The 25,121-nt window shown below is 39.3% G+C and overlaps 1 protein-coding gene across 1 annotated transcript in view; it reads right to left on the reverse strand.

Moving 5' to 3' along the window:
* Nucleotides 1-25,121, reverse strand: part of Cfap61 (cilia and flagella associated protein 61) — a 253,731-nt gene that overhangs the window by 64,774 nt on the left and 163,836 nt on the right. Inside the window, exons 21-22 of the mRNA XM_027953760.2 lie at nucleotides 24,004-24,178; nucleotides 3,916-4,208 (exon numbers count right to left, since the gene is read on the reverse strand). Coding sequence (XP_027809561.2) covers nucleotides 3,916-4,208; nucleotides 24,004-24,178 — 468 coding nt within the window. The remainder of the gene's footprint in view (nucleotides 1-3,915; nucleotides 4,209-24,003; nucleotides 24,179-25,121) is intronic.

Genomic DNA, 25,121 nt, shown 5'->3' on the forward strand with positions numbered 1-25,121 from the left:
CTAAGATTTGTCTCAACAAATCTTAAATAAATAAATAATAATAATATTGAATAATAGTAAAGAATATGTTCTCTGACCAAAATATCATTAAATTAGAAATCCACAAAAATATGATTACTAGGAAACCATCAAATATTTGGAAATTGAATGCACAATCTCAGGATCAAAAAAGAATCACAAGGGAGATTAGAATTTTTTTTTGACCTAAATGATAAAGAAAATTCTGTTTGTTAAAACTTGTGGGGGCAGCCAAAACATAGAATAAAACTTATAGATTAAATGCTTGTAAAAATCTATGATCTAAAACTCTACCTTTAGAAACTAGAAAAGGGCAAAGTAAATCCAAAACAAACAGAAGGAAAAAAACACTGTTAGTGCAGAAATTGATAGAAGAGAAAACTAAACAGATCATAGAGCAAAGGAGCCAAGTTTCCTGGAAAGTGAAGTTGGTTCTTTGAAAACAAAATTAATAAAATTGACAAATCTCTATTTAAACTGAGAGAGTGGGGCTGGGGCTGTAGCTCAGTGGGAAAGTGCTTGCCTCCCATGTGTGAGGCATTAGGTTCGATCCTCAGCACCACATAAAAATAAATAAAGATACTGTGTGTTCATCTATAACTAAATAAATATTTAAAAAAATTAAACTGAGAGAATGAGGAGACAGAGACAGAAAGAGAGACACGGAGAGACTAATACAATTTACCAACATCAGAAATAAATGGTAGGTTATTATTATAGATCCAAAATATTAAAGAGATAATAAAGTAATACATGAATAACTTAAAGCCAACAATTCTGACCAACTTCAAAGAGATTGATACATTTGTTGCAAAATACAATTTACCAAAATTGACACAAGAAGTAGAAAATCCAAATAGTCTTATGTCTGATAAAGAAAGTAAATTTGTTATTAAATATCTTCCCATAAATAAACTCCAGGCCCAGAGTGTTTCACTGGTTAACTCTATGAAACATTCAAGAAGAAGTAATACCAATCTTACACAAACTTTTTGAGAAAATAAAGAAGGAGGCAACATTGCCTAAATTATTTTAAAAGACCAACATAGCCCATTTACCTAAACCTTAAAAGGGTATTATTACAAAAACAGAAAATTATAGATCAATATCCCTCATGAATATAGTTTAAAAAATTCTTAAAACATTAGTAAATAAAATTGAACAGTACTTAGAAGGACACCATGACTAATAAGTGTTTATTCAAGGAATGTAGATTGGCTGAATGTTTTGAAAAATTGATCAGCCTAACTCACTGTATTAATAGAGTTGAGGAGAAAAGAATACAACTTTAAAAAAAAGCTGTGGAAAATTCATTTGACAAAATTCAACAATCATTCATGATAAAACTTCTGAATATCTAGGAAATGAAAGGTTACTCCTTAGTCCATAAAAGATATAAAAGAAGAACCCACAGCCAACCTCACATTTAATGGTTTCTACCCTGAGATCTGGAACAAGGCAGGGATGTCTATTTTTCACACTTTTATTCAAAATTGCCTTGGAAGTCTTACTGAAGTAACTGAAATGAAATACCTAAATATCAGAAAAGATATAAAACTACCCATACTTGCATAATAAGCATGTGTATCTAGGAAGCAACTATCAGAACTGAGAAGTGAATTTAGCAGTTTCAGGTTAAAATGTTTATATACTAAATCAATACTATAGATTGGAAAACAAAATAATTCTTTTATAATAGTTCTGACACTTCACAAAGGAAGACAAACCAATGACCAATAAGTACATGAGAAGATGCCTGACATCATTAATTATAAGGAAAGCAAGATTCAAAACACAATGATACACCATGTAACACTCATGAGAATGGCTAAAATGAGAAAGACTGACAATACTAAGTGTTGACAAGAATGAGGAGTATCCAGAACACTCATACATTGCTGGTGAAAATGTAAGATAGTACAGATACTTTGGAGAGCAGTAAGGTAGCAACTTAAAAAGGTACATTCTTTAGGTATCTAACTAAAAGAAATAAAATTATCTGTCTACCTAAAGATGTATACAAGAATATGCATAGCAGACAAATGAATAAGCAAAATGTGCATATTTATACAATGGAATTCTATTCAGCAAAGAAAGGAATGAATGATTGATACATGGGACTACATGGAATTTCAAGATCACTATGCTGAGTGAAAGAAGCCGAAGAGGAAAATTGTGCATAAAAAAACTGTAATTTTAACTGCACATAAATCATTTGTTGTAGTTTCCTAGGGCCATTATACCAAAGTACCACAAACTGGGTAGCTCAAAACAACAGAAATTTATTCCTCTACAGTTCTGGAGACCACAAATCTGAAATCAAGGTGTCCTCAGGACCATGCCTCTTCCAAAGGCTCTAGGGAAGAATCTTTCCTTTCTTCTTACTAGCTTTGGCAGACACTGGCAATCCTTGCCATTCGGTGACTGGCACCTATCATGACACTAACCTCTGCCTTTGGCATCACGTGAACTTCTTCTTTGTGTCTCTCTTCTGTATCATCAAATCTCTTTCTCTCCATGTAAGGACACTGACCATTGCATTCAGGGCCCACCCTGATCCAGAATGACGTTTTCTTTAGTTGATTACATAGGCAAAGACCTTACTTCCAAAAGTCACATTCACTGGTATTGAGGATTGGCACTCCAATATATGTATATTTCTGGGGGACATAATCTTGGGAACTCACAACAAGGCAGAGGCAGACAAGGCAAAAGGATCTGAGAGCAGACACACCAACATCTGACACATATTGCTTTGAGGGGAAGTGTTAGCAGGGAGGTGGATAGGACCAAGGCAATTAAGAATATTTTCAAGATGTTTTGGTCATGATTCTGATTTTTATCTGAATAGGGAAGTAAATGTCAGAGGGGATCCTAGAGAACCAACAGTCATTGGGATATTTGGGGAAGTTTTCTTAGGACTTTGCTTCCTAAAAAGGGTACATGCTCACCTTCAGAGGTTCCCCAGGATAAACTTAGCCATCTTCCAGGATCACAGTTTTGGGGGAAAATTTTGAGTAAACACATCTTGATTGTTCCTATCTTAAATAGGTGTCATGATAAACATGTGCAGACAGTATCACTTTAAAAGTAAAATGGTCTTTTTTCTGTCTTTTTCATTGGCATGTCCCTAACACTTAGGACAGAGCAGGGGACCGTCTTGGTGTTCAACCAACGTCGTGGGAGGAATGGATAAATGGATGTACTAAGGAGCAGAATACAGAGTGTCCATGCATTTTAGGCAGCACCATGCCTGGGACAAGCGGAGTTTTCGTGCATGGCAGCACTCTAGTTTGACACCCCTTCATGAAGAAGCAGGTTCTAATTCCCTCTCCTTGGCTATGGGATGGATGTGAATGACTTGTCTCTAGCAAAAGAGAATGTGGCATAGATGCTGCTGTTTGACTTCTGACGCTGGGTCGAAGGAGGGGCCACAGTCTTCCCCCCTCTCTTTAATTGCCCTTAGAACCAAGCCACCATGGCTTGAGGAAGCCCAGCTCCACAAAGGGGCTGTTTATGAGTGTTTTGGCTAAAATCTCAATTGCAGTTGATCTAGCATTTACAGGCAGACATAAGTGAGTGCACATGCCTTCTAGATGAATCCAGCCCCGTCATCCGGAATTTAACTGCATAAAAGACCTGCAGTGAAAACTGCCTGGTTGGGCCCAAACCCCCAAAACAAGGAAAGATGATGATAATAAGTGATTGTTGTTGCTTTGAGCCACTAAATTTGCAGTGGCTTCTTGTTATGCAGGAAGAGATAACCTGAGCAGTCAGAAAACAACACTCCAAATCTATGACTATAAATTCACTGCTCCCAATCTTCCAGACTCCTGAGCCCCTGGCAGGTGACTACTCTCCCTAGCTGGTGAGTGAAGTTCGCAGGGATCCACTTACAGAGCACGTAAGTCTGAAGGGCTTGGTGGGTGTGGTGAAGCTGGCACTGTGAATGGGATCTGGGTACTGGCCGTCATTCCACTGAGCTAAGACCGCATCCTGGTAAATGGTCACTCCGGCGGTATTGAGCGCATCCTCCACTGCGCTTTCCACTGTGTAGTTGTTGATGCAGGTGATGTTAGACTCAGGAGGTGGATGCACCAGGTAGATGCAGGTGCCCTTCACACCGATGTGTAAGAGCGTTTCCACAGTGGTGTAAGCATCAATCGTATTCCCATAGACAATGACATTCCCTAGAAAAGGAGGGAAAATGCTAAGATATACAGTTAACGACAACGACTTATTAATCAAATGCTAGTAATGCCGAATTGTTCTCTGTAACCCTCTCCTTTTTCAGCTGCAGGAAGCCAGCGGTGTTACCTAGCAACGGCACCAAGATAATTTAGTAAAGAATTGGCACAAAACATCCCACAAAGTAGTCAAGTACTTGTAACGTAGAAGTAGGACATTCATTTATGTCCCTATAATTTGAAAGTTGAAATTATGCTGAATGAAATGGTCTAGAATAAAACCTTTTATCTTGTTTTTGTTCCCTATTTGCTACACTTATTAAGGAAACAAAATTACTAAAGTTTGCAATTCATACTATGTTCTTGCCTAGAAACTTGAAAGGCCAGTGGTAAAAAATATTCATGTACATAATGTTACTAATATTTTAATATTTAAATGTTGAACTAGGTTGATTTCAAGGAAAATTTTTTTCCTTTTTTTTTTTTAAAAGAACTAAACACTAGAAGATTCTGCTTTACAACAGATAACTTTATGAAGATTCAAATTCTGAATCTTAAAATGTAACGTGTCAAGACTTAGCCAGAGGGACTGAAGGGTATTATTTTGGTCAGCAAACATAAAATCATAAAATAATCTTAAAGGATTTCATTTATGCAAGAGAATTTTAATAGTAACGGTCTATTATTTATTTACCTTTCTCAAAAATATTACTGTAGTAATTGCAAATGCTATTCTAATAGTATTTCGCCAGTTTTAAGATCAATGACAACACAGGGTGAAACACAGTATGACACTGAATTAGCATTTTTTACCTTTGCACAAAGAAAGAAAGAGGTGTAGACTCGCTTTTCAGGTACGTTGTTAACAATCTTACCTCGAAATGCATACTCCCTGGATCTTTCTATTTTGCACTGGTCGTTTAAAGGGTATGAAGAGGAATTTTACAAGTCAAAATAAATGGCAAGAATCTTTATTCAATTTGGTTGAATAAATTATGCAAAACTCAATTTTCATCCAAAATTAATAGGAGGAGTGATGGCTTGTCTCATCTGCTTAGGGAAAATGAGCTAGACTAGCTTTCAGAGGGCGTCTCTGAGGGTGATCACATCTAGAGCTGTCTCCCATTCTCCAGGTCCTTCCCTGTGGAACGTCAGGTGAGCACTGAAGTGAGGGAGTCGAATTCTTCCTTTCTGTCTTCATGGGGAGGCTCTGATTTTGTGGCTGCGATTTCCTCCCTCTTCAGATGCTGTACGTCAACCTTTCCCAGGGAGATGCATTTTTCTTGGCTGAAAGAGCCAACATTTTGCTTAAATTACTGAGGCTCCCACCTGCTACAAAACATGAATCTTGGCTGTCTGGCACAACAAAGTGTCAGCCTGCCAGGAGAGCCAAAATTTGAACCTAAAACTGTCAAAGGTTTGAGGTCTTCTGCCCTGTTAAAATATGCATGCCAAGACAGTATTCATTTTCAGTTGAACACATTTTAGTGTGTAGGTCTCACACAATTCCGAGTTTGGTATTTTTCCAATGTCTTCCATATTAGCTGCTAGCAACTGTACTGTGAATAGGGCATATCCACTACAGACTTATGGAAATCAGGTAGTGCAATGTTGCTGGGGTCTGGTAAACTACCACCTAGCAGGGGTTCCCCACAGATTGTAGGCAGCCCAAGAGGATGATGTTTTCCTATTTTAAAAGTAATATATTTTATAAAACCTTTAATTTTAAGATGAAAGATTTTTTGATGCATAGACTAACTTCTAAACAATTTTGGTTATTGTTGAGTAGTCAACTTTCTGTAGCTGTGACAAAATGCTAGAGGAAATCAACTTAAAAGGAGTTAAGTTTTACTTTGGCTTGCAGTTTCAGGGTTTCACTTGGCCCCATGGTCATTTGGTCCCTTCCATGGTCACTTGGCTCCATTGCTTTTGGTCCTGTGGTGAGGCAGCACACAAAGGTGGGGTGTGTGGTGGTGGAGCAAAGTTGCTTGCTTCATGGTGGCCAGGAAACAAAGACAGAGATTGGAAGGGGCCAGGGTTCCAATGTCCCCTTCAAAGGCATACCCCCCAGTGACCTAACTTCCTTCCACTAGACACTACTCTAAAGGTTCCACCACCTCCAATAGCACCATAGGCTGGTGACCAAGCATTTAGCATATGGACCTTTGGGTGGACATTTAATTTCCAATCCATAGCAACCCTCTTCAATTTGAAACAAGATTCCCTAACAAAAAATATGAGACGTTGGTTATCATAACAATCAGCTGTTGCCATAATAATGCTGTGTAACAAATCACCCCCCAATTCAATGTCAAACAACAATAAGCATGTCATTTGTTGGCACACATATCTGAGGCAGGCTGATGTCAGCCACTCTGGCTCCAAGGTGTGGTTGGTTGGACTCTACAACAATGCGGGTTTCATCCTCCTTGGACTGACAGCTATTCAAGGCATATTCTATTTATGGCAACGTGCAACTGTAAGCACAACTCTTCTGGCATATTTTGAGCCTCTGCTTACACTACCTCTACCAGCATTCCATGGACCAAGGCTGCACCCATGGCCAAGGGAGCCAGAAAGTACACTCTATCCCCACAGTGGGGGAGGGGGGTGAATATTTGTTGAACAAGAGTCCAAACCATCATATTCTTTTTTTTTAAAAAATCTTTTTTTTTTAATTTTTTATTGTTGGTTGTTCAAAACATTACAAATTTCTTGATATATCATATTTCACACTTTGATTCAAGTGGGTTATGAACTCCCATTTTTACCCCATATACAGATTGCAGAATTACATCAGTTACACATCCATTGATTTACATATTGCCATACTCATATTCTTATATTAAATAACTGCCTATATGATTTTACCAAACACTCTTCATTTAAACATGCTTCATGAGATTATTTATATTTATCTCATTACTCATGTAGTAGAATCTCACTACGATAACAAACTCGTGTAATAAAATTGGCCCATTCCTCTTTACGTGCTCAATCTTCTGCTTTTTAAATGTCTCCTCTTTATGGGAGATTATTCTTTCCATTATTTTCCTGCAATTGTGAGTGCTTTTTACATCATTTCTCACTTTTACTGCTGTAGTCCAGCTGGGCAAAATAACCGAGAGGTGACAAGCAACTTGAAGGTTGAAGCGGAACTGCTTTATTGCAGAGAAACTCAGTGGGAACTGAGCGGGCACTCAAGGTAGCGAGAGCCGCTTCTCTGCGGGACAGCAGAGGTACACATACCCAACTAACTACACACAGCCTAACTTAATTAACATCATCTAGATACAGCAGTCAGCCAATAAGGAATCCTCATCATCTTAATGGCTCTCTGGCGTTGCTTCACAAACCACTCCTCCTGGCAAACTGCCAGGTGCCATCTTGACTTGATTTGCATCCCCAACATTTTACTTTGCAAAGAATTTCTAGACTCAATTCAAATTTAGCTTGTGACTGTAATATGCCAGGCACAAAGATAGCACTTTTATATATAATTCATCATCATCATCATTATCATCATCATCATCATTCAATAACATTTGAGAACCATGAACCATAACATTAGCTTTACTCAAATATCCATTAATAGGGCTGGGGCTGGGGCTCAGTGGTAGAGCCACAGTGGTAGTGACACACGTGAGGCACTGGGTTTGATCCTCAGCACCACCTAAAATTGAAATAAAGGTATTGTGTCCACCTACAAAAAATGCATTAAATTTTTTTAAAAAAAAATCCATTAATAACTTTTTCTTGTAAAAATGAAGCACCCACTTAAAAATAATAACTTTTCCCCCCTTAAACTGATAGTAAAATACAAGCATGGCAAAAATTCATAGACTAACCATAGCTTTATTTTTATGTGCCCCAACCCCTTACAAAAATTAGTGGGAAAAGGTTTTTTTTTTTTTTTTTGGTACTGGGGATTGAGCCCAAGGATGCTTTGCCACTGAGCTATATCCCTAGTTCTTTTTTATATTTCTTTTGAGTCAGGGTCTTGCTAAGTTGCTAAGCCTGGACTTGAACTAGTGATCCTCCTGCCTCAGTCTCCCAAGTCACTGGGATTATAGGCATGTGCCTTGGTGCCTGGCTTAGACATTGACTTTGATGACTCACTTGGGGAAAAAAAAAATCAACCTGGGCATAACAGTATGGTTACTTATATTCATCAGAGTAACTTTCCTAGCTTGGATGAGTTGTGTATTCAAAGCCCCATATCAAGACCCCACCACAGCCTGCTCATAGGCACAATTGGGCCCCCAGCAAATAGTCCAGCCTCCAGCCAGATTAGGTCTAGTAGGTGCCTGGGTGGTGTCTATCTTTCCTTCTGCTGTGGTTTAATTATGGTTTGTCCCCACAAAACTCATGGTTAGGTTTAATCAATGTGGCAACACTGGGAGATGGGCCCAGTGGCGGGGGGGGGGGGTGCTTGGATCACAGGGGCAGACAATGCTTTTCTTGGGAATGAGTTAAGGTGTGGAAGTCCATCTCCTTTGTCTTTCACACTTGCCTACTTGTCCTTCCACTTTCTGTCATGAGTTGAAGGAACACAAGGCCTTCACCAGATGCAGTCACCCAATCTTGATTTTAGAACTATGAGTCCAAACAAACCTCTCTATTCTTTATAGATTATCCAGTTTCAGGTGTTCTGTTATAGCAACAGAAAATGGACGAAGACATCTTTCTAGTACTCATCATGGTCTATATACATATCTAGGCTTCTCTGTGAGATGACTTATTTGGACTATAAGGTCCACATTCAGCTTTCCAGTTATCCCTGGAGCCTTTCACAGGGCCTGGTCTACAGAAGACATGGCAGAATGCTTCCTGATTGGATATGTGGATGAATGTTTGAGATTTTTCAGGTTGCTGACCCAAGACTTTCCCCTTGCTAACTGGACCATGTGTGTGCCCTCAGAATGACCTCAGTGTAGCTAGATGATCCCCCTACATATTTCTACTTCACATGATACATAAAGGACATATTCACCATTAAGTCAGCACTATCAGAAATATCCAATCACCAGATTGGTCGTATACTTTGGTTGTAAGATAGAAATATGTACCACTTAGCCTCAGGTTTGGTTTTTAGGTTTGCAGTATAGCTCATAATCCTACATGATCCCAAATGTAACAAAAGTCATGTGTGTGCCTCCAATAGACTGTAGGTATAAAATAGGACTCCTGCCATATTGGTGGCACTTAAACTCAGGGAAGTAATAAATCATATCTTTAATGTGCTATTTAAGGAAAGGCAGATTTGAATAGTTACAAGGACAGGTTTCTAAAAGCTCAAAAGGGAACTTCCGGGAGTTTTTAGAATTTCGAGAGGTTCTTGGCTCTGGTTTCCTTGTAGATGAACATTTGATTTCGGATGATAGGGCAATCTTACATTTCATATGGAGGTTAGCAGTCATGCAACTACTATTCACAGTGATCGATTTTGAGCTGTTGGAAGGAAATGGAGAGAGAAATAAAGCGGGGCACACACAGAGAGAGGAACAGTGAGAGCCTCAGAGAAAGAGACTTTCCTCAATTCCTGGGTAAAAATCAAAAGGAAGAATTTAAAGTCAGGTGAAGGAAAGTGGCTGCTGAAAGTGGAGCGGGGATGTCCTCAGGGTTTTGGTGGACAATGACAGTGACAGGAAGAGGGGCCAGCACCTAGGCTTTGCCTGAGGGAGATGTGGGTGCTGACTCTTGTGTGCTAGCCAGTGTGTGCAGGGGGCAGATGGGGTTCCACTGCCACAAGGCACCCTGGAGGCCATATAGAGGGGGTGAAAAAGCTGGGGGGTGGGGTGGGGCCTGAGACAGGTGTTCTTTGATAGCAGGCTTTTAACAAGCCAGAGAAGTTCCTTTAGTTAAAGATGAATGATTCAGTGTATTTGCACCACTCCAGTGCTTCATGGAGTCCTTAAAAATGGTTAGGAGGAGGGGACACACGGCAGGGGGTTCCTTTACATAATCAGGATATCCTACACGCTGTTTTGAAGTCTGTATGTGAACGTGGTAGAAAGAGAGTAGGATTTGCCCTGAATATCACTTTTTATGCTAAAAGATCTGGGCACTGTCTCCTTCCTGGCACAGCTGATTCAACAGATAAGGAACGACTGGTTTTTGCACTTGATCCAATAGGTGACAGAGATAAAGGGTGAGCTGCCCTACTTTCAAATGGCAAATGATAACAGATGATCAGAGCGCTCTGGGTGAATTCATAATAAAGGATAATGCAGTACAACCATAGCCGTTTTCATGGAAGGCCAACTTTCGTTGCTTCTTTTAGGGAATAAATCATGCATTACTGAGATGACAGATCTGAAAGGGGACACAGGGTCCAAGGAGGGCGCTGGTAAAGGCATAGCCATAAAAGCTCCCACAGTGAACTGGCAGGAGGGAACAGCCAAGTCCTTCTCTCATTGCTGAGCTGCAGCCGCCTTTCAAAAGAAACCTGGAAGGGCTCCTCCAACAGGAGGGAGGGGCTTCAGGGTCCACAGCCCAGCTGGGGAGAAAGCGGGAAGAGACAGTGCAATACTGTCAATTCCCCACCTCAGAAGACGGGCCATCTTAAAATGCCGGTGTCAATGGAAAGGTGATCTTTTTGCTTTCTGATACATTTTTTAAAATTTTTTATTGTTGGTTGTTCAAAACATTACATAGTTCTTGATATATCATATTTCACACTTTGATTCAAGTGGGTTATGAGCTCCCATTTTTACCCCATATACAGATTGCAGAATCACATCAGTTACACATCCATTGATTTACATATTGCCATACTAGTGTCTGTTGTGTTCTGCTGCCTTTCCTATCCTCTACTATCCCCCCTCCCCTCCCCTCCCCTCCCCTCTTCTCTCTCTGCCCCCTCTACTGTCATTCATTTGTCCCCCTTTTATTATTTTTCCCTTTCCCCTCACTTCCTCTTGTATGTAATTTTGTATAACCCTGAGGGTCTCCTTCCATTTCCATGCAATTTCCCTTCTCTCTCCCTTTCCCTCCCACCTCTCATCCCTGTTTAATGTTAATCTTCTTCTCATGCTCTTCGTCCCTACTCTGTTCTTAGTTACTCTCCTTATATCAAAGAAGACATTTGGCATTTGTTTTTTAGGGATTGGCTAGCTTCACTTAGCATAATCTGCTCTAATGCCATCCATTTCCCTGCAAATTCTATGATTTTGTCATTTTTTAATGCAGAGTAATACTCCATTGTGTATAAATGCCACATTTTTTTTATCCATTCGTCTATTGAAGGGCATCTAGGTTGGTTCCACAGTCTTGCTATTGTGAATTGTGTTGCTATGAACATCAATGTAGCAGTGTCCCTGTAGCATGCTCTTTTTAGGTCTTTAGGGAATAGACCGAGAAGGGGAATAGCTGGGTCAAATGGTGGCTCCATTCCCAGCTTTCCAAGAAATCTCCATACTGCTTTCCAAATTGGCTGCACCAATTTGCAGTCCCACCAGCAATGTACAAGTGTACCCTTTTCCCCACATCCTCGCCAGCACTTGTTGTTGTTTGACTTCATAATGGCTGCCAATCTTACTGGAGTGAGATGGTATCTTAGGGTGGTTTTGATTTGCATTTCTCTGACTGCTAGAGATGGTGAGCATTTTTTCATGTACTTGTTGATTGATTGTATGTCCTCCTCTGAGAAGTGTCTGTTCAGGTCCTTGGCCCATTTGTTGATTGGGTTGTTTGTTATTTTATTGTCTAATTTTTTGAGTTCTTTGTATACTCTGGATATTAGGGCTCTATCTGAAGTGTGAGGAGTAAAGATTTGTTCCCAGGATGTAGGCTCCCTATTTACCTCTCTTATTGTTTCTTTTGCTGAGAAAAAACTTTTTAGTTTGAGTAAGTCCCATTTGTTGATTCTAGTTATTAACTTTTGTGCTATGGGTGTCCTATTGAGGAATTTGGAGCCCGACAGATTAGCTTTCTGATACATTTGAAGGTGGAAATGAACAGGCTAGCAACTTGGATAGTGACCAGCTAAATAAGGTGATCGCACTTTAAAATTTCAGCTGTGGCCAGGTTCAGGGTCGTCTTGCATTTATGTTCATGGGGGCAGGGGATGTCAGCTTCATCATCCTGGTTCCTGAACATAGCCAATCACTGTTTCAGGTGAAGTTTCAGTTTAAAGGTAAAATGACGGTAGAACTGGAAAGCTGAGTAGATCACTATTTCATTCAAAAAACAAAATACAGTGTGTGTGTGTGTGTGTGTGTGTGTGTGTGTGTGTAGGGGTGCTGGGGATTGGACTTCGGGGCACTCTACCCCTGAGCTACGTCCTCTGTCCCTTTTACTTTTTTGAGACCTTCTCGCCAAGTTGCCCAGGGCAGGCCTCCAACTTGGGATCCTTCTGCCTCAGCCTGCTGAGTTGCTGGAATAATAGACATGCACCACAGCGACCGGTTAATGTTTTTTAAAGTAATAGATTTACTCTAAAAGTAATAGCACAGCCTTCTTAAGACATTATATATTAAATGTCAGAAAGGCACTTTATTTTTTTGAGCTGAGTGCTTTCATTTTTAACCACTAGGAAAAATGTGCTTTGCTGCCATTTCATGATGACGCTCAGGACTTTAAAGATGAAGGATTCTTCAAGAAGAAAACCGCGGCTTAGAAAAAAGGGAAGAACTTTCTGATCTGGTGATTTGGCCATGAAATTAGATCCCAAGGATATAAGAAGTAAAGTTAAGAACTTAATGCACACAGATATTAATATGAACTTTTTACTTCAGAGTTATTATATTTTAAGACCAGAGAAAACAAGAATTATATGCTACATCTTATAGTTGTGTTTTTTATTGTGTCTGTGAATATTTACCTAGTTCATTGTATTTTAACAATTACTTAAGAGTTCCCTTTTCTATTTCAAAAGAAACATACAGTGGTTATGTATGGCCTCATTCATTCTCAGATCAGGCCCATAAGATAGATTTTATTATTTTCTCCAGAAAATTGGGCACAGAGAGGTTAAGTGATGAGCTAAAGTTCACACAGCAAATGTACGTCAGCAGCATTAGAAACCAGCGAGCCTGGTTTCAGAACCAGCACTCACCCACTGCCTACACTTGCAGATGGATACATAATATGAGACTAAAAAGTACTCCAATTTTATCTGGATAAGTATCTTTAGTAAATTACCAGATAATGAAAATACATCCTAGGATATTAATAAATTATAAGATGGACACTCACTTTAAAAGCATATCATGCTCACAAATAGTTTTATAAGTCAAAGCATTAGATTTCTGTGACCCAGTCCTGACCTAAACCATTTCACTCCACCAAATAAAAAAGGGAAGAATAGTTACAACCTAACAAAGGCTTTGTTGGTGACTCATGCACTGGAATTTTAATGTTATACTTTTCCTACAAACATGCTTTTAATAAGGCAGTAAACCGTATTTAGCTAAAGATGAAAATAATTGATCCATTTTGAGCCATTAAAGCGGCTTTATTTATTTATTTTTTTACTTCACTTCCACCCTACTCTTCATTTTCATGGAAAGTACAGAGGTAATAGCAGATGAATTTCAATTAGTTTCAATTAATGCCATAAACTGTGCTAATGTATCAGGTTGCTGGGTTATATCAGAATCTGCCCCCCTCCCACACTCCCCCAGAAGAACACTCCAGGTTTTGTTTGCAGTTGAAAGCGGCGTTTGAGCCTGTGACGTCAGCCATTCTCCAGGACACTGGAGCAGTTCTAATAGTTTAGGGTAATTTACATCCATAAATCCATCTGACTCTAGAGCCCAGAAAACAGTATCCTTTAGCCTGGACTAATTCCATCACAGTGCAACTGCAGTCTCCTTTGGAAGCAGAGGGCTATGAGATAAAATAGTAATTAGCGGGAAGGGTCCCACTTTGGGTAGTGTCTGCGTATTTACAACGGGTAGAACTTCAGAAGAGAGTCAGCTCTCTCATAGGAGCATCTATCGTGCCTGCTACCTGGCATCCACCATCCTTCTAGAACAATCTCTCTGTGGTTACCAGGGAACCTCATCTTGTCCCTGTGCTTTGGTGAAGTCAAGACTGGCATCTTCCAGGATTCAGGGCGTGGTTCCCAGATGGAAAGGACACCCAGTCACAGTCAATGAGTGGGTTTTTTTTCAAACAGGCCACTGTCTTTGGTTACCTCTCCCTTTCCCTCAAGAAACTATGTAGAAAGGAGGGAAATAGCACTGACTGAGTAAAGGTAAAAATATTATGAAAAATACTCACATTCCTTCTGGCATTTTTAGGGTGACATGGAGAGAAAACAAGGACTGAAATGTCCAACAGCAGTAATAGCTTCTCCAGTCTTTCAAATGAGCAGGATCGCAGCCCCCTTTGTTATTTTGCATGACATGCCAGACTTCCAATTTCTGGTTTCTAATACCACTGTCCCCTGAATTGGAAATAAGCTAGAAGCAGCTGTGCCCTCAGGACCACCAAATGGAGCAAAGGTGGCCACTTCCAACCATCATTGTGTCCACAGCTGCCCACGCCCAATGGGCAGTAGCCTGGAACTCACTCTTATCAGATGCCCTTCTCTCTGCTGGCATGGGTGCTACAGAGGGAAGGTCGCCTTCTTGAAGGGCTGTTTGTTTCGTGCACAGGGTCAGCCCTCTGGCTTTCTCCCTTCACTGGGTCCTCATTTTCTAAAAAGTAACCAGGTAAACTTAGACTTGGCCGGCCATTGAAGGCCTCCAGAGTCTGTCTCCCGTCGGCTCCTCTGCCTCTCTCCCCCACTGCTACCCTAATACAGATGTGTTGTCCAGTCCAACTGCTGGCCCACTGTCTTTTGGAAACAGATCAAACTCCTCCAATCTCCTTCTTGGTTTGCTTCTCTTGCTCTCCTTTAAAGCTAAGCTCAAATCCTCTGGGGGAGCCTTCTTCAACCTTCCCAGCCTCTAGGGCTCTCATGAAGGCCACGGTGCCTTTACACAATTAATCAACAGATATCCTCAACTTCTCTTCCACCATGTTGATGGGGGTTGAGACTGACCCTCTGGGGAAGCTTCAGCGTGTAGCAGGAATTTCATCACATGTAGTAGTGATGGTAGTGTAGGTTCCCCTTATCTACTGGAACATGTTCTAGGACCCCCAGTGGATGCCTGAAACCACAAAGAGTACCATATACTGGGTTTTTTCCAAAGCACACATACCTATGGCATCCTTTTACCATTTTACTTAAAGAATGCACTTTGTGGCTTTCTTCTTTTTTTTTTAAGTCAATTTACTTTTTTTTTTACTTGTTGTTGGACACACATGCCTTTATTTTATCTATTTTTATGTGGTGCTGAGGATGGAACCCAGTGCCTCACAAGTGTTAGGCGAGCGCTCTACCGCTGAGCCACAACCCCAGCCCCACTTTGTGGCTCTTCTTTGGAAAAATTTAGTTGTAAACATCACTACTCTTGCACTTTAGGGTCATTGTTAAGTAAAACAAGGGTTACTTGAATGGAAGTACTGTGATACTACAATAGGAGATCTAATAACTGAGAAAGCTAAGTAGCTAACAGGTGGGTAGTCTATATAGTGTGGATACACTGAGCAAAAGGATGATTCACATCCCAGGTGGCTCAAGATTTCATTAGGCTACTCAGAACAGCATACAGGTTATAACTTACGGATTGATTTTTTTCCTGGAATTTTTCATTCAATATTCTCAGACCATTTAACTATTTGCATATAATACTTCTGGTTGGTCATGAGTAATTGCAACCTTGGAAAGTGAAATGGTGGAAAAAGGGAGAGGAGAGGGACTATTGTAATGCTAATAACAACTTCTATATCTGAGACACTGTCCTGAATATACTATACATGTCATATCTCATTGATCTCATTTGATCCTCCCAGCAAACCACTTGAGGAAGCTATTGTCCAGAATCTAACACACAGAGGGGTTAAGTAACATGTCCCAGAAATGGCAGAACCTAAGCCATTGACTCTGGAACCTGAACTACAAAGCCTTGATAAATGTATGTCATTCATAATGAAGACTTTAGTTCATTCTTCTCAGTCAATATGTTAAAAGAAAGCCATCAGGGCTGGGGATGGGGCTCAGTGGTGGCACACTTGCCTGCCATGTGTGAGGCACTGGGTTCGAATCTAAGTACCACATATAAATAAATAAATAAAATAAAAGTCTACCAACAACTAAGAAAATATTAAAGAAAAGAAGAAAGAAAGCTATCAACCTCATTCCAGGGCTCTCCTGTCTTCATCTTGATGGGTTATCAATTTCCAGGTCAGGTTGAGGGTAAAAAGTTTTTATAGGACAAAACTTGAGTGGAAGGAAAAGAGTTGCATTCTAAGTTATTTCCACTCACATTCAACAAAATATTTATTGAGCATCACCTACTAACAGGCACAGTGTTAGATACAGTTGAGATAAATTAGAACTGTAATTGTCAAATAAATGGCTTGGAGTTTCAGCAAAGTATGGCACTCTAGACATCTTAGAAACAACGCTGCTGTGACAATTATTTTCCTTTCAAAATGTGGCTCTGGAAAGACCACTAGGTCTTCCACAGTATTAGAGGGATCTGAAAGTCCACTGTGAAACTTGAATATTACACTCAGAAGTCTCAGTTAGCACTTGAGATCGTCCCAGTGATATGGCATGGATGTGTATTTCCATGTTCATCTCCCCCCAGATGTTAACCAGATTTTTTCCACTTGCCAGGAAAGCCCAGGTATGTTTAGGAGGCTCTACTTGGCGACCTGCTCTCTAGCAGGGTTCTTCTCAGTGCCGTATTTCCTGGAAACCCTCATGGGTACAATTCTGTTGTTGGTTCTTGGCTCTCATGTGTGGATGGGCTTTCTGTAGTATGAGTGACTGACCCAGGCTCACTTTTTTCTGGGATCTGTACTGGGCTCCAATGATGCTGTATTGTAGGGTTTGGGGAGGGAAGTGATGGGGGGGGATGTAGGGCATGTGGGGGCACAAGAAAAGAACAGGAAAATAACTACAAGAGTAAGATCTGATGGGACTAATTAAAGTCATGTCTGAATAGGACTCAAATTATAGAAAAGCTACAAAGAGAAGAGTTTCCTTAAGTCTGGAGGTAATATTTTTCTTCCTAACTTTTCTCACATAAGAAGTCATTTGAAAAGGCTTTTACACAGAGTTAAGTTAACTTGACTGGATCAGGTTTCTCAGATGGCTCCCAGAGTCTGGTCTCAGTGTCTGAGTGTTAAGTACACCTACTTGGGAGGCACTCTGGGGAATCATCAAGCACCAGACATAGGGAAAACTGCCTACACTTAAGACAAGAAACTAATTTTCACATACTTCTTTTATTCTCTCTGTTCAGTGGTCAAAACCAGGCACTCAGATGGTGGCTGATGAGAGACATTCTTAAGTCTTGAAAAAGCACCACAGCACCACCATCTTTAACAACTAGTCCAATCCACAAAATAGCACTGATGCTCTTTCCCCACCCAAGAACCGAGAAAACACCTCAAGGGGACCATAGTGTGTCTCGTTTTGGGATTTCTAAGTTCTCTGCCATCAACATCCAACCTTAAGAGCGTGCATTGCCACTTTTGAAGGCTCTTCTCTCGATCAAAATGCTCCTCAGTCCTAGCACCCTAAAACATTCAAAGTTCAGGGATTCAAAGTGCACTGGATTGGGCACTGTCCTAAGACATATTGTGCATTTTATACTGAACTTTTGTGCTTTTATGAAGTTTAAACTGCATTTTGAGTCTGGACTTGATGCAAGGGTAATGCCTTGCTCCAAATTCTATGGATAAAAGCAGGGTTCTGCAAACATGGCTTGACACCTATTCTTGCAAATTTTGTAAAGTTTTATTGGTACACGGCCATGCCCACTCATTTCTGTACGCTCTGTGGTTGCTTTCCTGCTGTGATGGCATAGATAAATGGCTATGGCAGGGATTGTATGGCCTTCAAAGTCCAAAATATTTGCTATCTGGCACTTTATAATGAAAGTTTGCTGAACTCCTGGATTAGGTCATCTTCCTGGATTACAGAATTTTTAAAGTGTATATAGGCCATGGACAGTTGCTAAAGAAAGAAGTTAAAGAATGAATAAAATGTTGAAACAGATTTAAACATATATAAATGGAAAACTGAAAATAATATCAAGACCTGATACAAATACAAAAATATTTCACCACAAAGTTTAAATCTGGGTTGCTGGTATATATATTCCCATATATCCCACCTCTACCTGAAGGTTCCAAATCCTATTGGTTTTATGTCTGATTCCTGTCCAACCTTTAAGTTATTTTGCATTTCAGACATCCTTCTGTCCTCATAAATATGGGAAGCTTCCAAAAATGTGTTGTGAACTAGTATACTCTTGAATTTAAACATATAACAAGGAAAGCATTAAAGACAAAATTACAGATCAACCCTATTTATAAATTAAGAGGGAGACAGCCTATATAGTATTAGCAAATGGAATCCAGCAATGTATTAAATGCTATTTAATGCCCTTTAAAAATTTTTAAATGTAGTCAACTAGTAACTTTTTTGGGGGTAGTGGGTACAGGGTTTTGAATTCAGGGGCACTCAACCACTGAGCCACATCTCCAGTCGTATTTTATATTTTATTTAGAGACAGGGTCTCATTGAGTTGCTTAGCATGTCACTATTGCCAAGGCTGGCTTTGAACTCAGGTTCCTCCTGTCTCAGCCTTCTGAGGCACTGGGATTACAGGCATGTGCCACCATGCCTGGAAACTAGTAACTTTAAAAATTTAATTTATTTTTTTAAATTTTAATTTGTTATATATGAAAACAGAACACATTACAATTCATATTACACAGAGAGCACAATATTTCAGTCTCTGGTTGTACACAAAGTAGAGTCACATTCTTTGTGTCTTCATACATGTACTTAGGGTAATGATGACCATTGCATTCCACCATCTTTCTTACCCCTATATCCCTCCCTGTCATTCCCTCCCCTTTTCCCCTTTGCCCTATCTAGAGTTCATCTAATCCTCCCATCCCTGCCTGCCACAGCATATTTTGAATCAGCATCCTTAAATCAGGGAAATCATTCGGCATTTGTTTTTTTTGGGAATGGCTAATTTCACTTAGCATTATATTTTCCAGCTCCATCCATTTACTTGCAAATGCCATGATTTTATTCTCTTTTAATGCTGAATAATATTCCATTGTGTATATACACCACAGTTTCTTTATCCATTCATCTACTGAAGGGCATCTAGTTTGGTTCCACAGTTTACTTATTGTGAATTGTGCTGCTATAAACATTGATGTGGCTGTGTCCCTGTAGTATGCTGTTTTTAAGTCTTTTGGGTATAGACCAATGAGAGGGATAGCTGGGTCAAATGGTGGTTCCATTCCCAGTTTTCCAAGAAATCTTCATACTGCTTTCCAGATTGGCTGCACCAATTTGCAGTGCCACCAGCAATGTATGAGTGTGCCTTTTCCCCACATACTCAGCAACACTTATTGTTGTTTGTATTCTTAATAGCTGCTATTCTGACTGGAGTCAGATGAAATCTTAGAGTAGTTTTGATTTGCATTTCTCTAATTGCTAGAGATGTTGAACATTTTTTCATATATTTGTTGATTTCATATATTTGTTGATCTTCTTCTGAGAAGTGTCTGTTCAGTTCCTTGGCTCACTTATTGATTGGGTTATTTGTTTCTTGGTGTTAAGATTTTGAGTTCTTTATATGTCCTAGAGATTAGTGCTCTATCTGACGTGCGTGTGGTAAGAATTTGTGATAAGAGCCTCATAGTAGGCTCTCTATTCACCTTACTGATTATTTCTTTTGCTGAGAAGAAGATTTTTAGTTTGAACCCATCCCACTTATTGATTCTTGATATTAATTCTTGTGCTACAGGAGTCTTATTAAGGAAGTTGGGGCCTAACCCAACATGATGGAAATTTGGGCCTACTTTTTCTTCTAATTGACTCAGTGTCTCTGGTTTAGTTCATAGGTCCTTGATCCACTTTGAGTCGAGTTTTGTGTATGGTGAGAGATACGGGTTTAATTTTATTTTGTTGCACATGGATTTCCAATTTTCCCAGCACCATTTATTAAAGAGATTTTTTCTCCAATGTATATTTTTGGTCCCTTTGTCAAATATAGGATAACTGTAATTATGTGGGTTAGTCTCTGTATCCTCTATTCTGTATCATTGGTCTACCAGTCTATTTTGGTGCCAATACCATGCTGTTTTTGTTACTATTGCTCTGTAGTATAGTTTAAGGTCTGGTATAGTGATGCCACCTGTTTCACTCTTCTTGCTAAAGATTGCTTTAGCTATTCTGGGTCTCTAATATTTCCAGATGAATTTCATGATTGCTTTTTCTATTTCTGTGAGGAATGCCATTGGGATTTTGATTGGAATTGCATAAAATATGTATAGTGCTTTTGGTAGTATGATCATTTTGACAATATTAATTCTTCCTATCCAAGAACAAGGGAGATCTTTCCATCTTCTAAGGTCTTCTTTAATTTCTTTCTTTAGCATTATGTAGTTTTCATGGTAGAGGTCTTTCACCTCTTTTGTTGATTTCCAAGTATTTTATTTTTTATGCTATTTTAAATGGCGTAGTTTTCCGCATTTCCCTTTCAGAGGATTTGTCACTGATATACAGAAATGCCTTTGATATATGGGTGTTGAGTTTGTAATCCTGCTACTTTGCTGAATTTATTCATTAGTTCTAGAAGTTTTCTGGTGGAATTTTTTGGGTCTTCTAGGTATAGAATCATATCATCAGCAAATAGTGCTAATTTGAGTTCTTCTTTACCTATCCATATCCCTTTAATTTCTTTCAACTGTCTAATTGCTCTGGCCAGTGTTTCAAGAGCTATGTTAAATAGAAGTGGCGAAAGAGGGCATCCCTGTCTTGTTCCAGTTTTTATAGGAAATGCTTTCAATTTTTCTCCATTTTGAATGATGTTGCCCTGGGGCTTAGCATAGATAGCTTTTATGATGTTGAGATATGTTCCTGTTATCCCTAGTTTTTCTAGTGTTTTGAACATGAAGGGGTGCTGTATTTTGTCAGATGCTTTTTCTGCATCTATTGAAATGATAATATGGTTCTCATCTTTAAATCTATTGATGTGATGAATTACATTTATTGATTTCCATATGTTGGACCAACCTTGCCTTCCTGGAATGAACCCCACTTGATTGTGGTGTACTGTCTTTTTGATATGTTTTTGTATTTAATTTGCCCAAATTTTATTGAGAATTTTTGCATCTATGTTCATTAGAGATATTGGTTTGAAGTTTTCTTTCTTTGATTTTCATTATTGTTTTTCATTTCCTCTTCGTGGAATATTTTGCTGAGGATGTTCTGTAGTGCAGGTTTTCTAGTTGTAAATTCTTTTAACTTTTGTTTATCATGGAAGATTTTTATTTCATCATCAAATCTGAAGCTTCATTTTGCCAACCAAGACTCGTGGTTGGCAACCATTTTCTTTCAGAGCTTGGTATATTTGTTCCATGATCTCCAGGCTTTGAGAGTCTGGGTTAAAAAATCTGCTGAGATATGAACTGGTCTCCCCTATATGTGATCTGATTCCTCTCTCTTGCAGCTTTTAAGATTCTATCCTTATTCTGTATGCTAGGCACTTTCATTATAATGGGCCTTGTTGTAGATCTGTTGTAACTTTGTACATTTGGTGTCCTGTAAGCCTCTTGGATTTGGTTTTCCAATTTACTCTTCATGCTTGGGAAATGTTCTGATATTATCTCATTGAAGAGATTGTACATTCCTTTGGTTTGAAATTCTGTGCCTTCCTCTATCCCAATAACTCTTAGATTTAGTCTTTTGATGCTGTCCCATAATTCTTGGATGTTCTGTTCATGGTTTCTTACTATCTTCATTGTGTGATCAACTTTATTTTCCAGATTGTATACTTTGTCTTTATTATCTAATTGTTCTTTCTTCTAAGTGACATAGTCTGATGGTTATGCTTTCTATGTGTTTTTTATTTATTTTATTGTTTCCTTCATTTCAAGGATTTATGACTAATTTTTTTCTGAGTCTGTATCTCTTTCTTGAAGTAATCTTTAGCTACCTTTATTTGCTGTCTCATCTCTTTGTTGGAATGGTCAATTTTTGTACGTTTGCTCATTTAGGTCATTCTTTAATTCACAGATCATTTTAATTATGAACCTTCTAAACTCCTTCTCTGACATTTCACCAACTTTGCTGTTCATGGGTTCTGTTGTAGCATCCTGGTTTGTTTGGGGAAATTTCCTCCCTTGTTTTTTCATGTTGTCTATGTGTCTTCCTTTGTTGCAGTGTGGATCTGAGATATTACAGTTTCTACCCTATATTCTTGTAGTACCTGTGCAGATTGTCTGTACCTCACCTTGATGTTCCAGACCCTGCTGGTGTCCCTCAATGTATGCTACTGCAGCTAAAGGTGGTGGCGGCAATAGCCAAAGTAACTCGCGATAATAGTGGAGATGCCCCAAGATGGATGCAATGTCTTACAGAGATGGGGCTGAAAGGGTGGGCCTTACACTGTCTTTGGGATGCCTGCTCTGAGATTCAGCTGCTTCTAGGCTCTGTCTGTTTAAAAGGTAGGGGTTACTGCATGGGGAAGGCTATGGCGATGTCTGCAGTGTCCCAAGATGGAAGTAGGTTAGGCTTGGGCTCCCAGGTTGGGGGGGGGGTGGCAAACTCGGACCTACCCTAGGCCTGGGTCCTGTGCAAGTTGGTGTGGGCCTAGTAATTTTTTTAATGTGGTCAATATTCTAACTTGGCAAAAAGTTTTGGTGGATTTAAACCATCCACCAAAAATCAGGAGAAACTATATTTTATTGTAATGTATTAATTACATTAATATAATTAATATAATAATGATATAATATAATAATGATATAATACAAAATGATTAATATAATAATAATATAATAATTAATATAATAATGAAGGTAATTAAATTTTATTTACATAAATGTATTTTAAAGGTGCACATTTAGTCTTACACATTGATGCCCACTTCCTGGGCAATTACTGGTCCTTATATCCTGGCCTGAACTGAAGGTCAGGAGTAGAATTTCAGCTATCACCATAGGAGGTTGCCACATTCTACAAGATCATTAATTCTCCCTGGCCTTAGGTAAAACAAAGGGGCTGAATGTACAAAGTCATCTCCAAACTTGGACTTCCAGGTTTCAACTAGAGACACATGGGTAGCTGAGCCCTGTTCTGGTGGTTTTATGAGTCAAACGATTTCAGTGAAATTCAAGCAATGGAGAGAAGGATGCTTGAGAAAACGCTTTTGAGTGGCGAAGGCATTTGTACAAATGTTTTACTTTCTCACTTGGATTCAAAAAGTGGTATGCAACTCGAATATGTGGATTTGTGGCAAGAACAGCACGGGCAACAGCAAGAAAGAGAACAATGGCTTGTGAAAAGAAGAAAAGAGCCCTTCCAATGTGAGTCTTTCTTTTTCTTCTTTGGTCTTTTCAGCTTCACAAAAGGAGACATATTTTCCATATAATTGCTAAACATGTTTGCTTATTAAATTATTCTTTAATTAGTTAATGATTTTAGCCATGCTTTGCTCTTCGGATATTCATTTTGTGTAATAAAATAATTATAGATAATTAAACTATCTCAAGCCTTTTTCTTTCCCCCAGCAAACAGGCTGGGTCTCCAAAAATGACAACAAGTTGTAAATTAATCTGGAAAACAAAGCATGACAGATGAATGATTTGCTTGGAATTAATTAGGCACTAATTATATACTGGAACTAGATGAAGAATGAGACTCATTATAAAAATAAAACGCTGTTCTGAAAAGATGCATGGCTACTGATATCTTTACCTTGGGTGGGGAAGTATTGCTTTCTTATCCAGACCAGGGCACTTAAGCAGTCTTCCTCCTCGTTGAGAATGAAATGGTTGCTGGGAACTTTCCCAGGGTATTGCAGTTGACTGCTTTCTGGAATCTCTCTGTTTGTCAGGTGTTGCCCAGGGTCGGCCCCGGTAGGGCACGGGACCTGAGGTAGAAGGAGAAATGCTTATTTTAGTGGTACGACGTGAAGATCTGACACAGTTTTACAATAATAATGATAAAATGCACTTGGCAATGTCTGATATAGATATGTCCTTTTATGTTCCCAGATATAATTAATTAGCTTTTAATCGAAAGGGGAGAAAACAAACAAATAAGACAAAATGACCATTTAGAGACAATGCTCAGAAGGAATCACTCTGGCTGTCTGTTTTATTTGGCTTTTTTGCTGCTACGACTGAAAGAGAAGATAAGAACAACTGTAGAGAAGGAAAATTTATTTGGGGGCTCACAGTTTCAGAGGTCTCAGTCCACGGACAGCAGGCTCCATTCCTCAGGGCTTGAGTGAAGCAGAACACCATGGCAGAAGAGTGTGGTAGAGGGAAGCAGCTCACATAATGATGAGACAGCAGAGAGAGGGACTCTACTTACCAGATACAGAATATATAACTCAAAGGCATGTTCTCAATGACCCACCTTCTCCAGCCACACCTAACCCACATTTAGCTACCACTCTGTTAATCCCATCAGGGAATTAATTCACCGATTGGGTCAAGGCTCTCATAATCCAATCATTTCTCCTCTAAACCTTCTTGTGATGTCTCACACTTGAGCTTTTGGAGAACACCTCACTTCCAAACCATAACACTGTCTAATGTAAAATAAATTATTCCAAAACTTATTGGTAGAAACAATTGTTTATTAGGCTCATGGATTCTGTCAGCCAATAATTAAGACAGGGCATGTTAAGGGACAGCTTAACTGTTCCACAACATTTAGAACCTCAGATGGACAGATTAAAGGGCTGAGGGTGATTTGATGGCTGGAAGGTGGAGTCATTTGAAGGTATAATATCTCAGTTCTTTTACTTTTCCCACAAAATATGTGAGGACTCAAAACTACCCATAAGTCGTCATTATCTACCTAGA

Source organism: Marmota flaviventris, chromosome 2, assembly GCF_047511675.1.
Source record: "Marmota flaviventris isolate mMarFla1 chromosome 2, mMarFla1.hap1, whole genome shotgun sequence".
Classification (NCBI taxonomy): domain Eukaryota; kingdom Metazoa; phylum Chordata; class Mammalia; order Rodentia; family Sciuridae; genus Marmota; species Marmota flaviventris.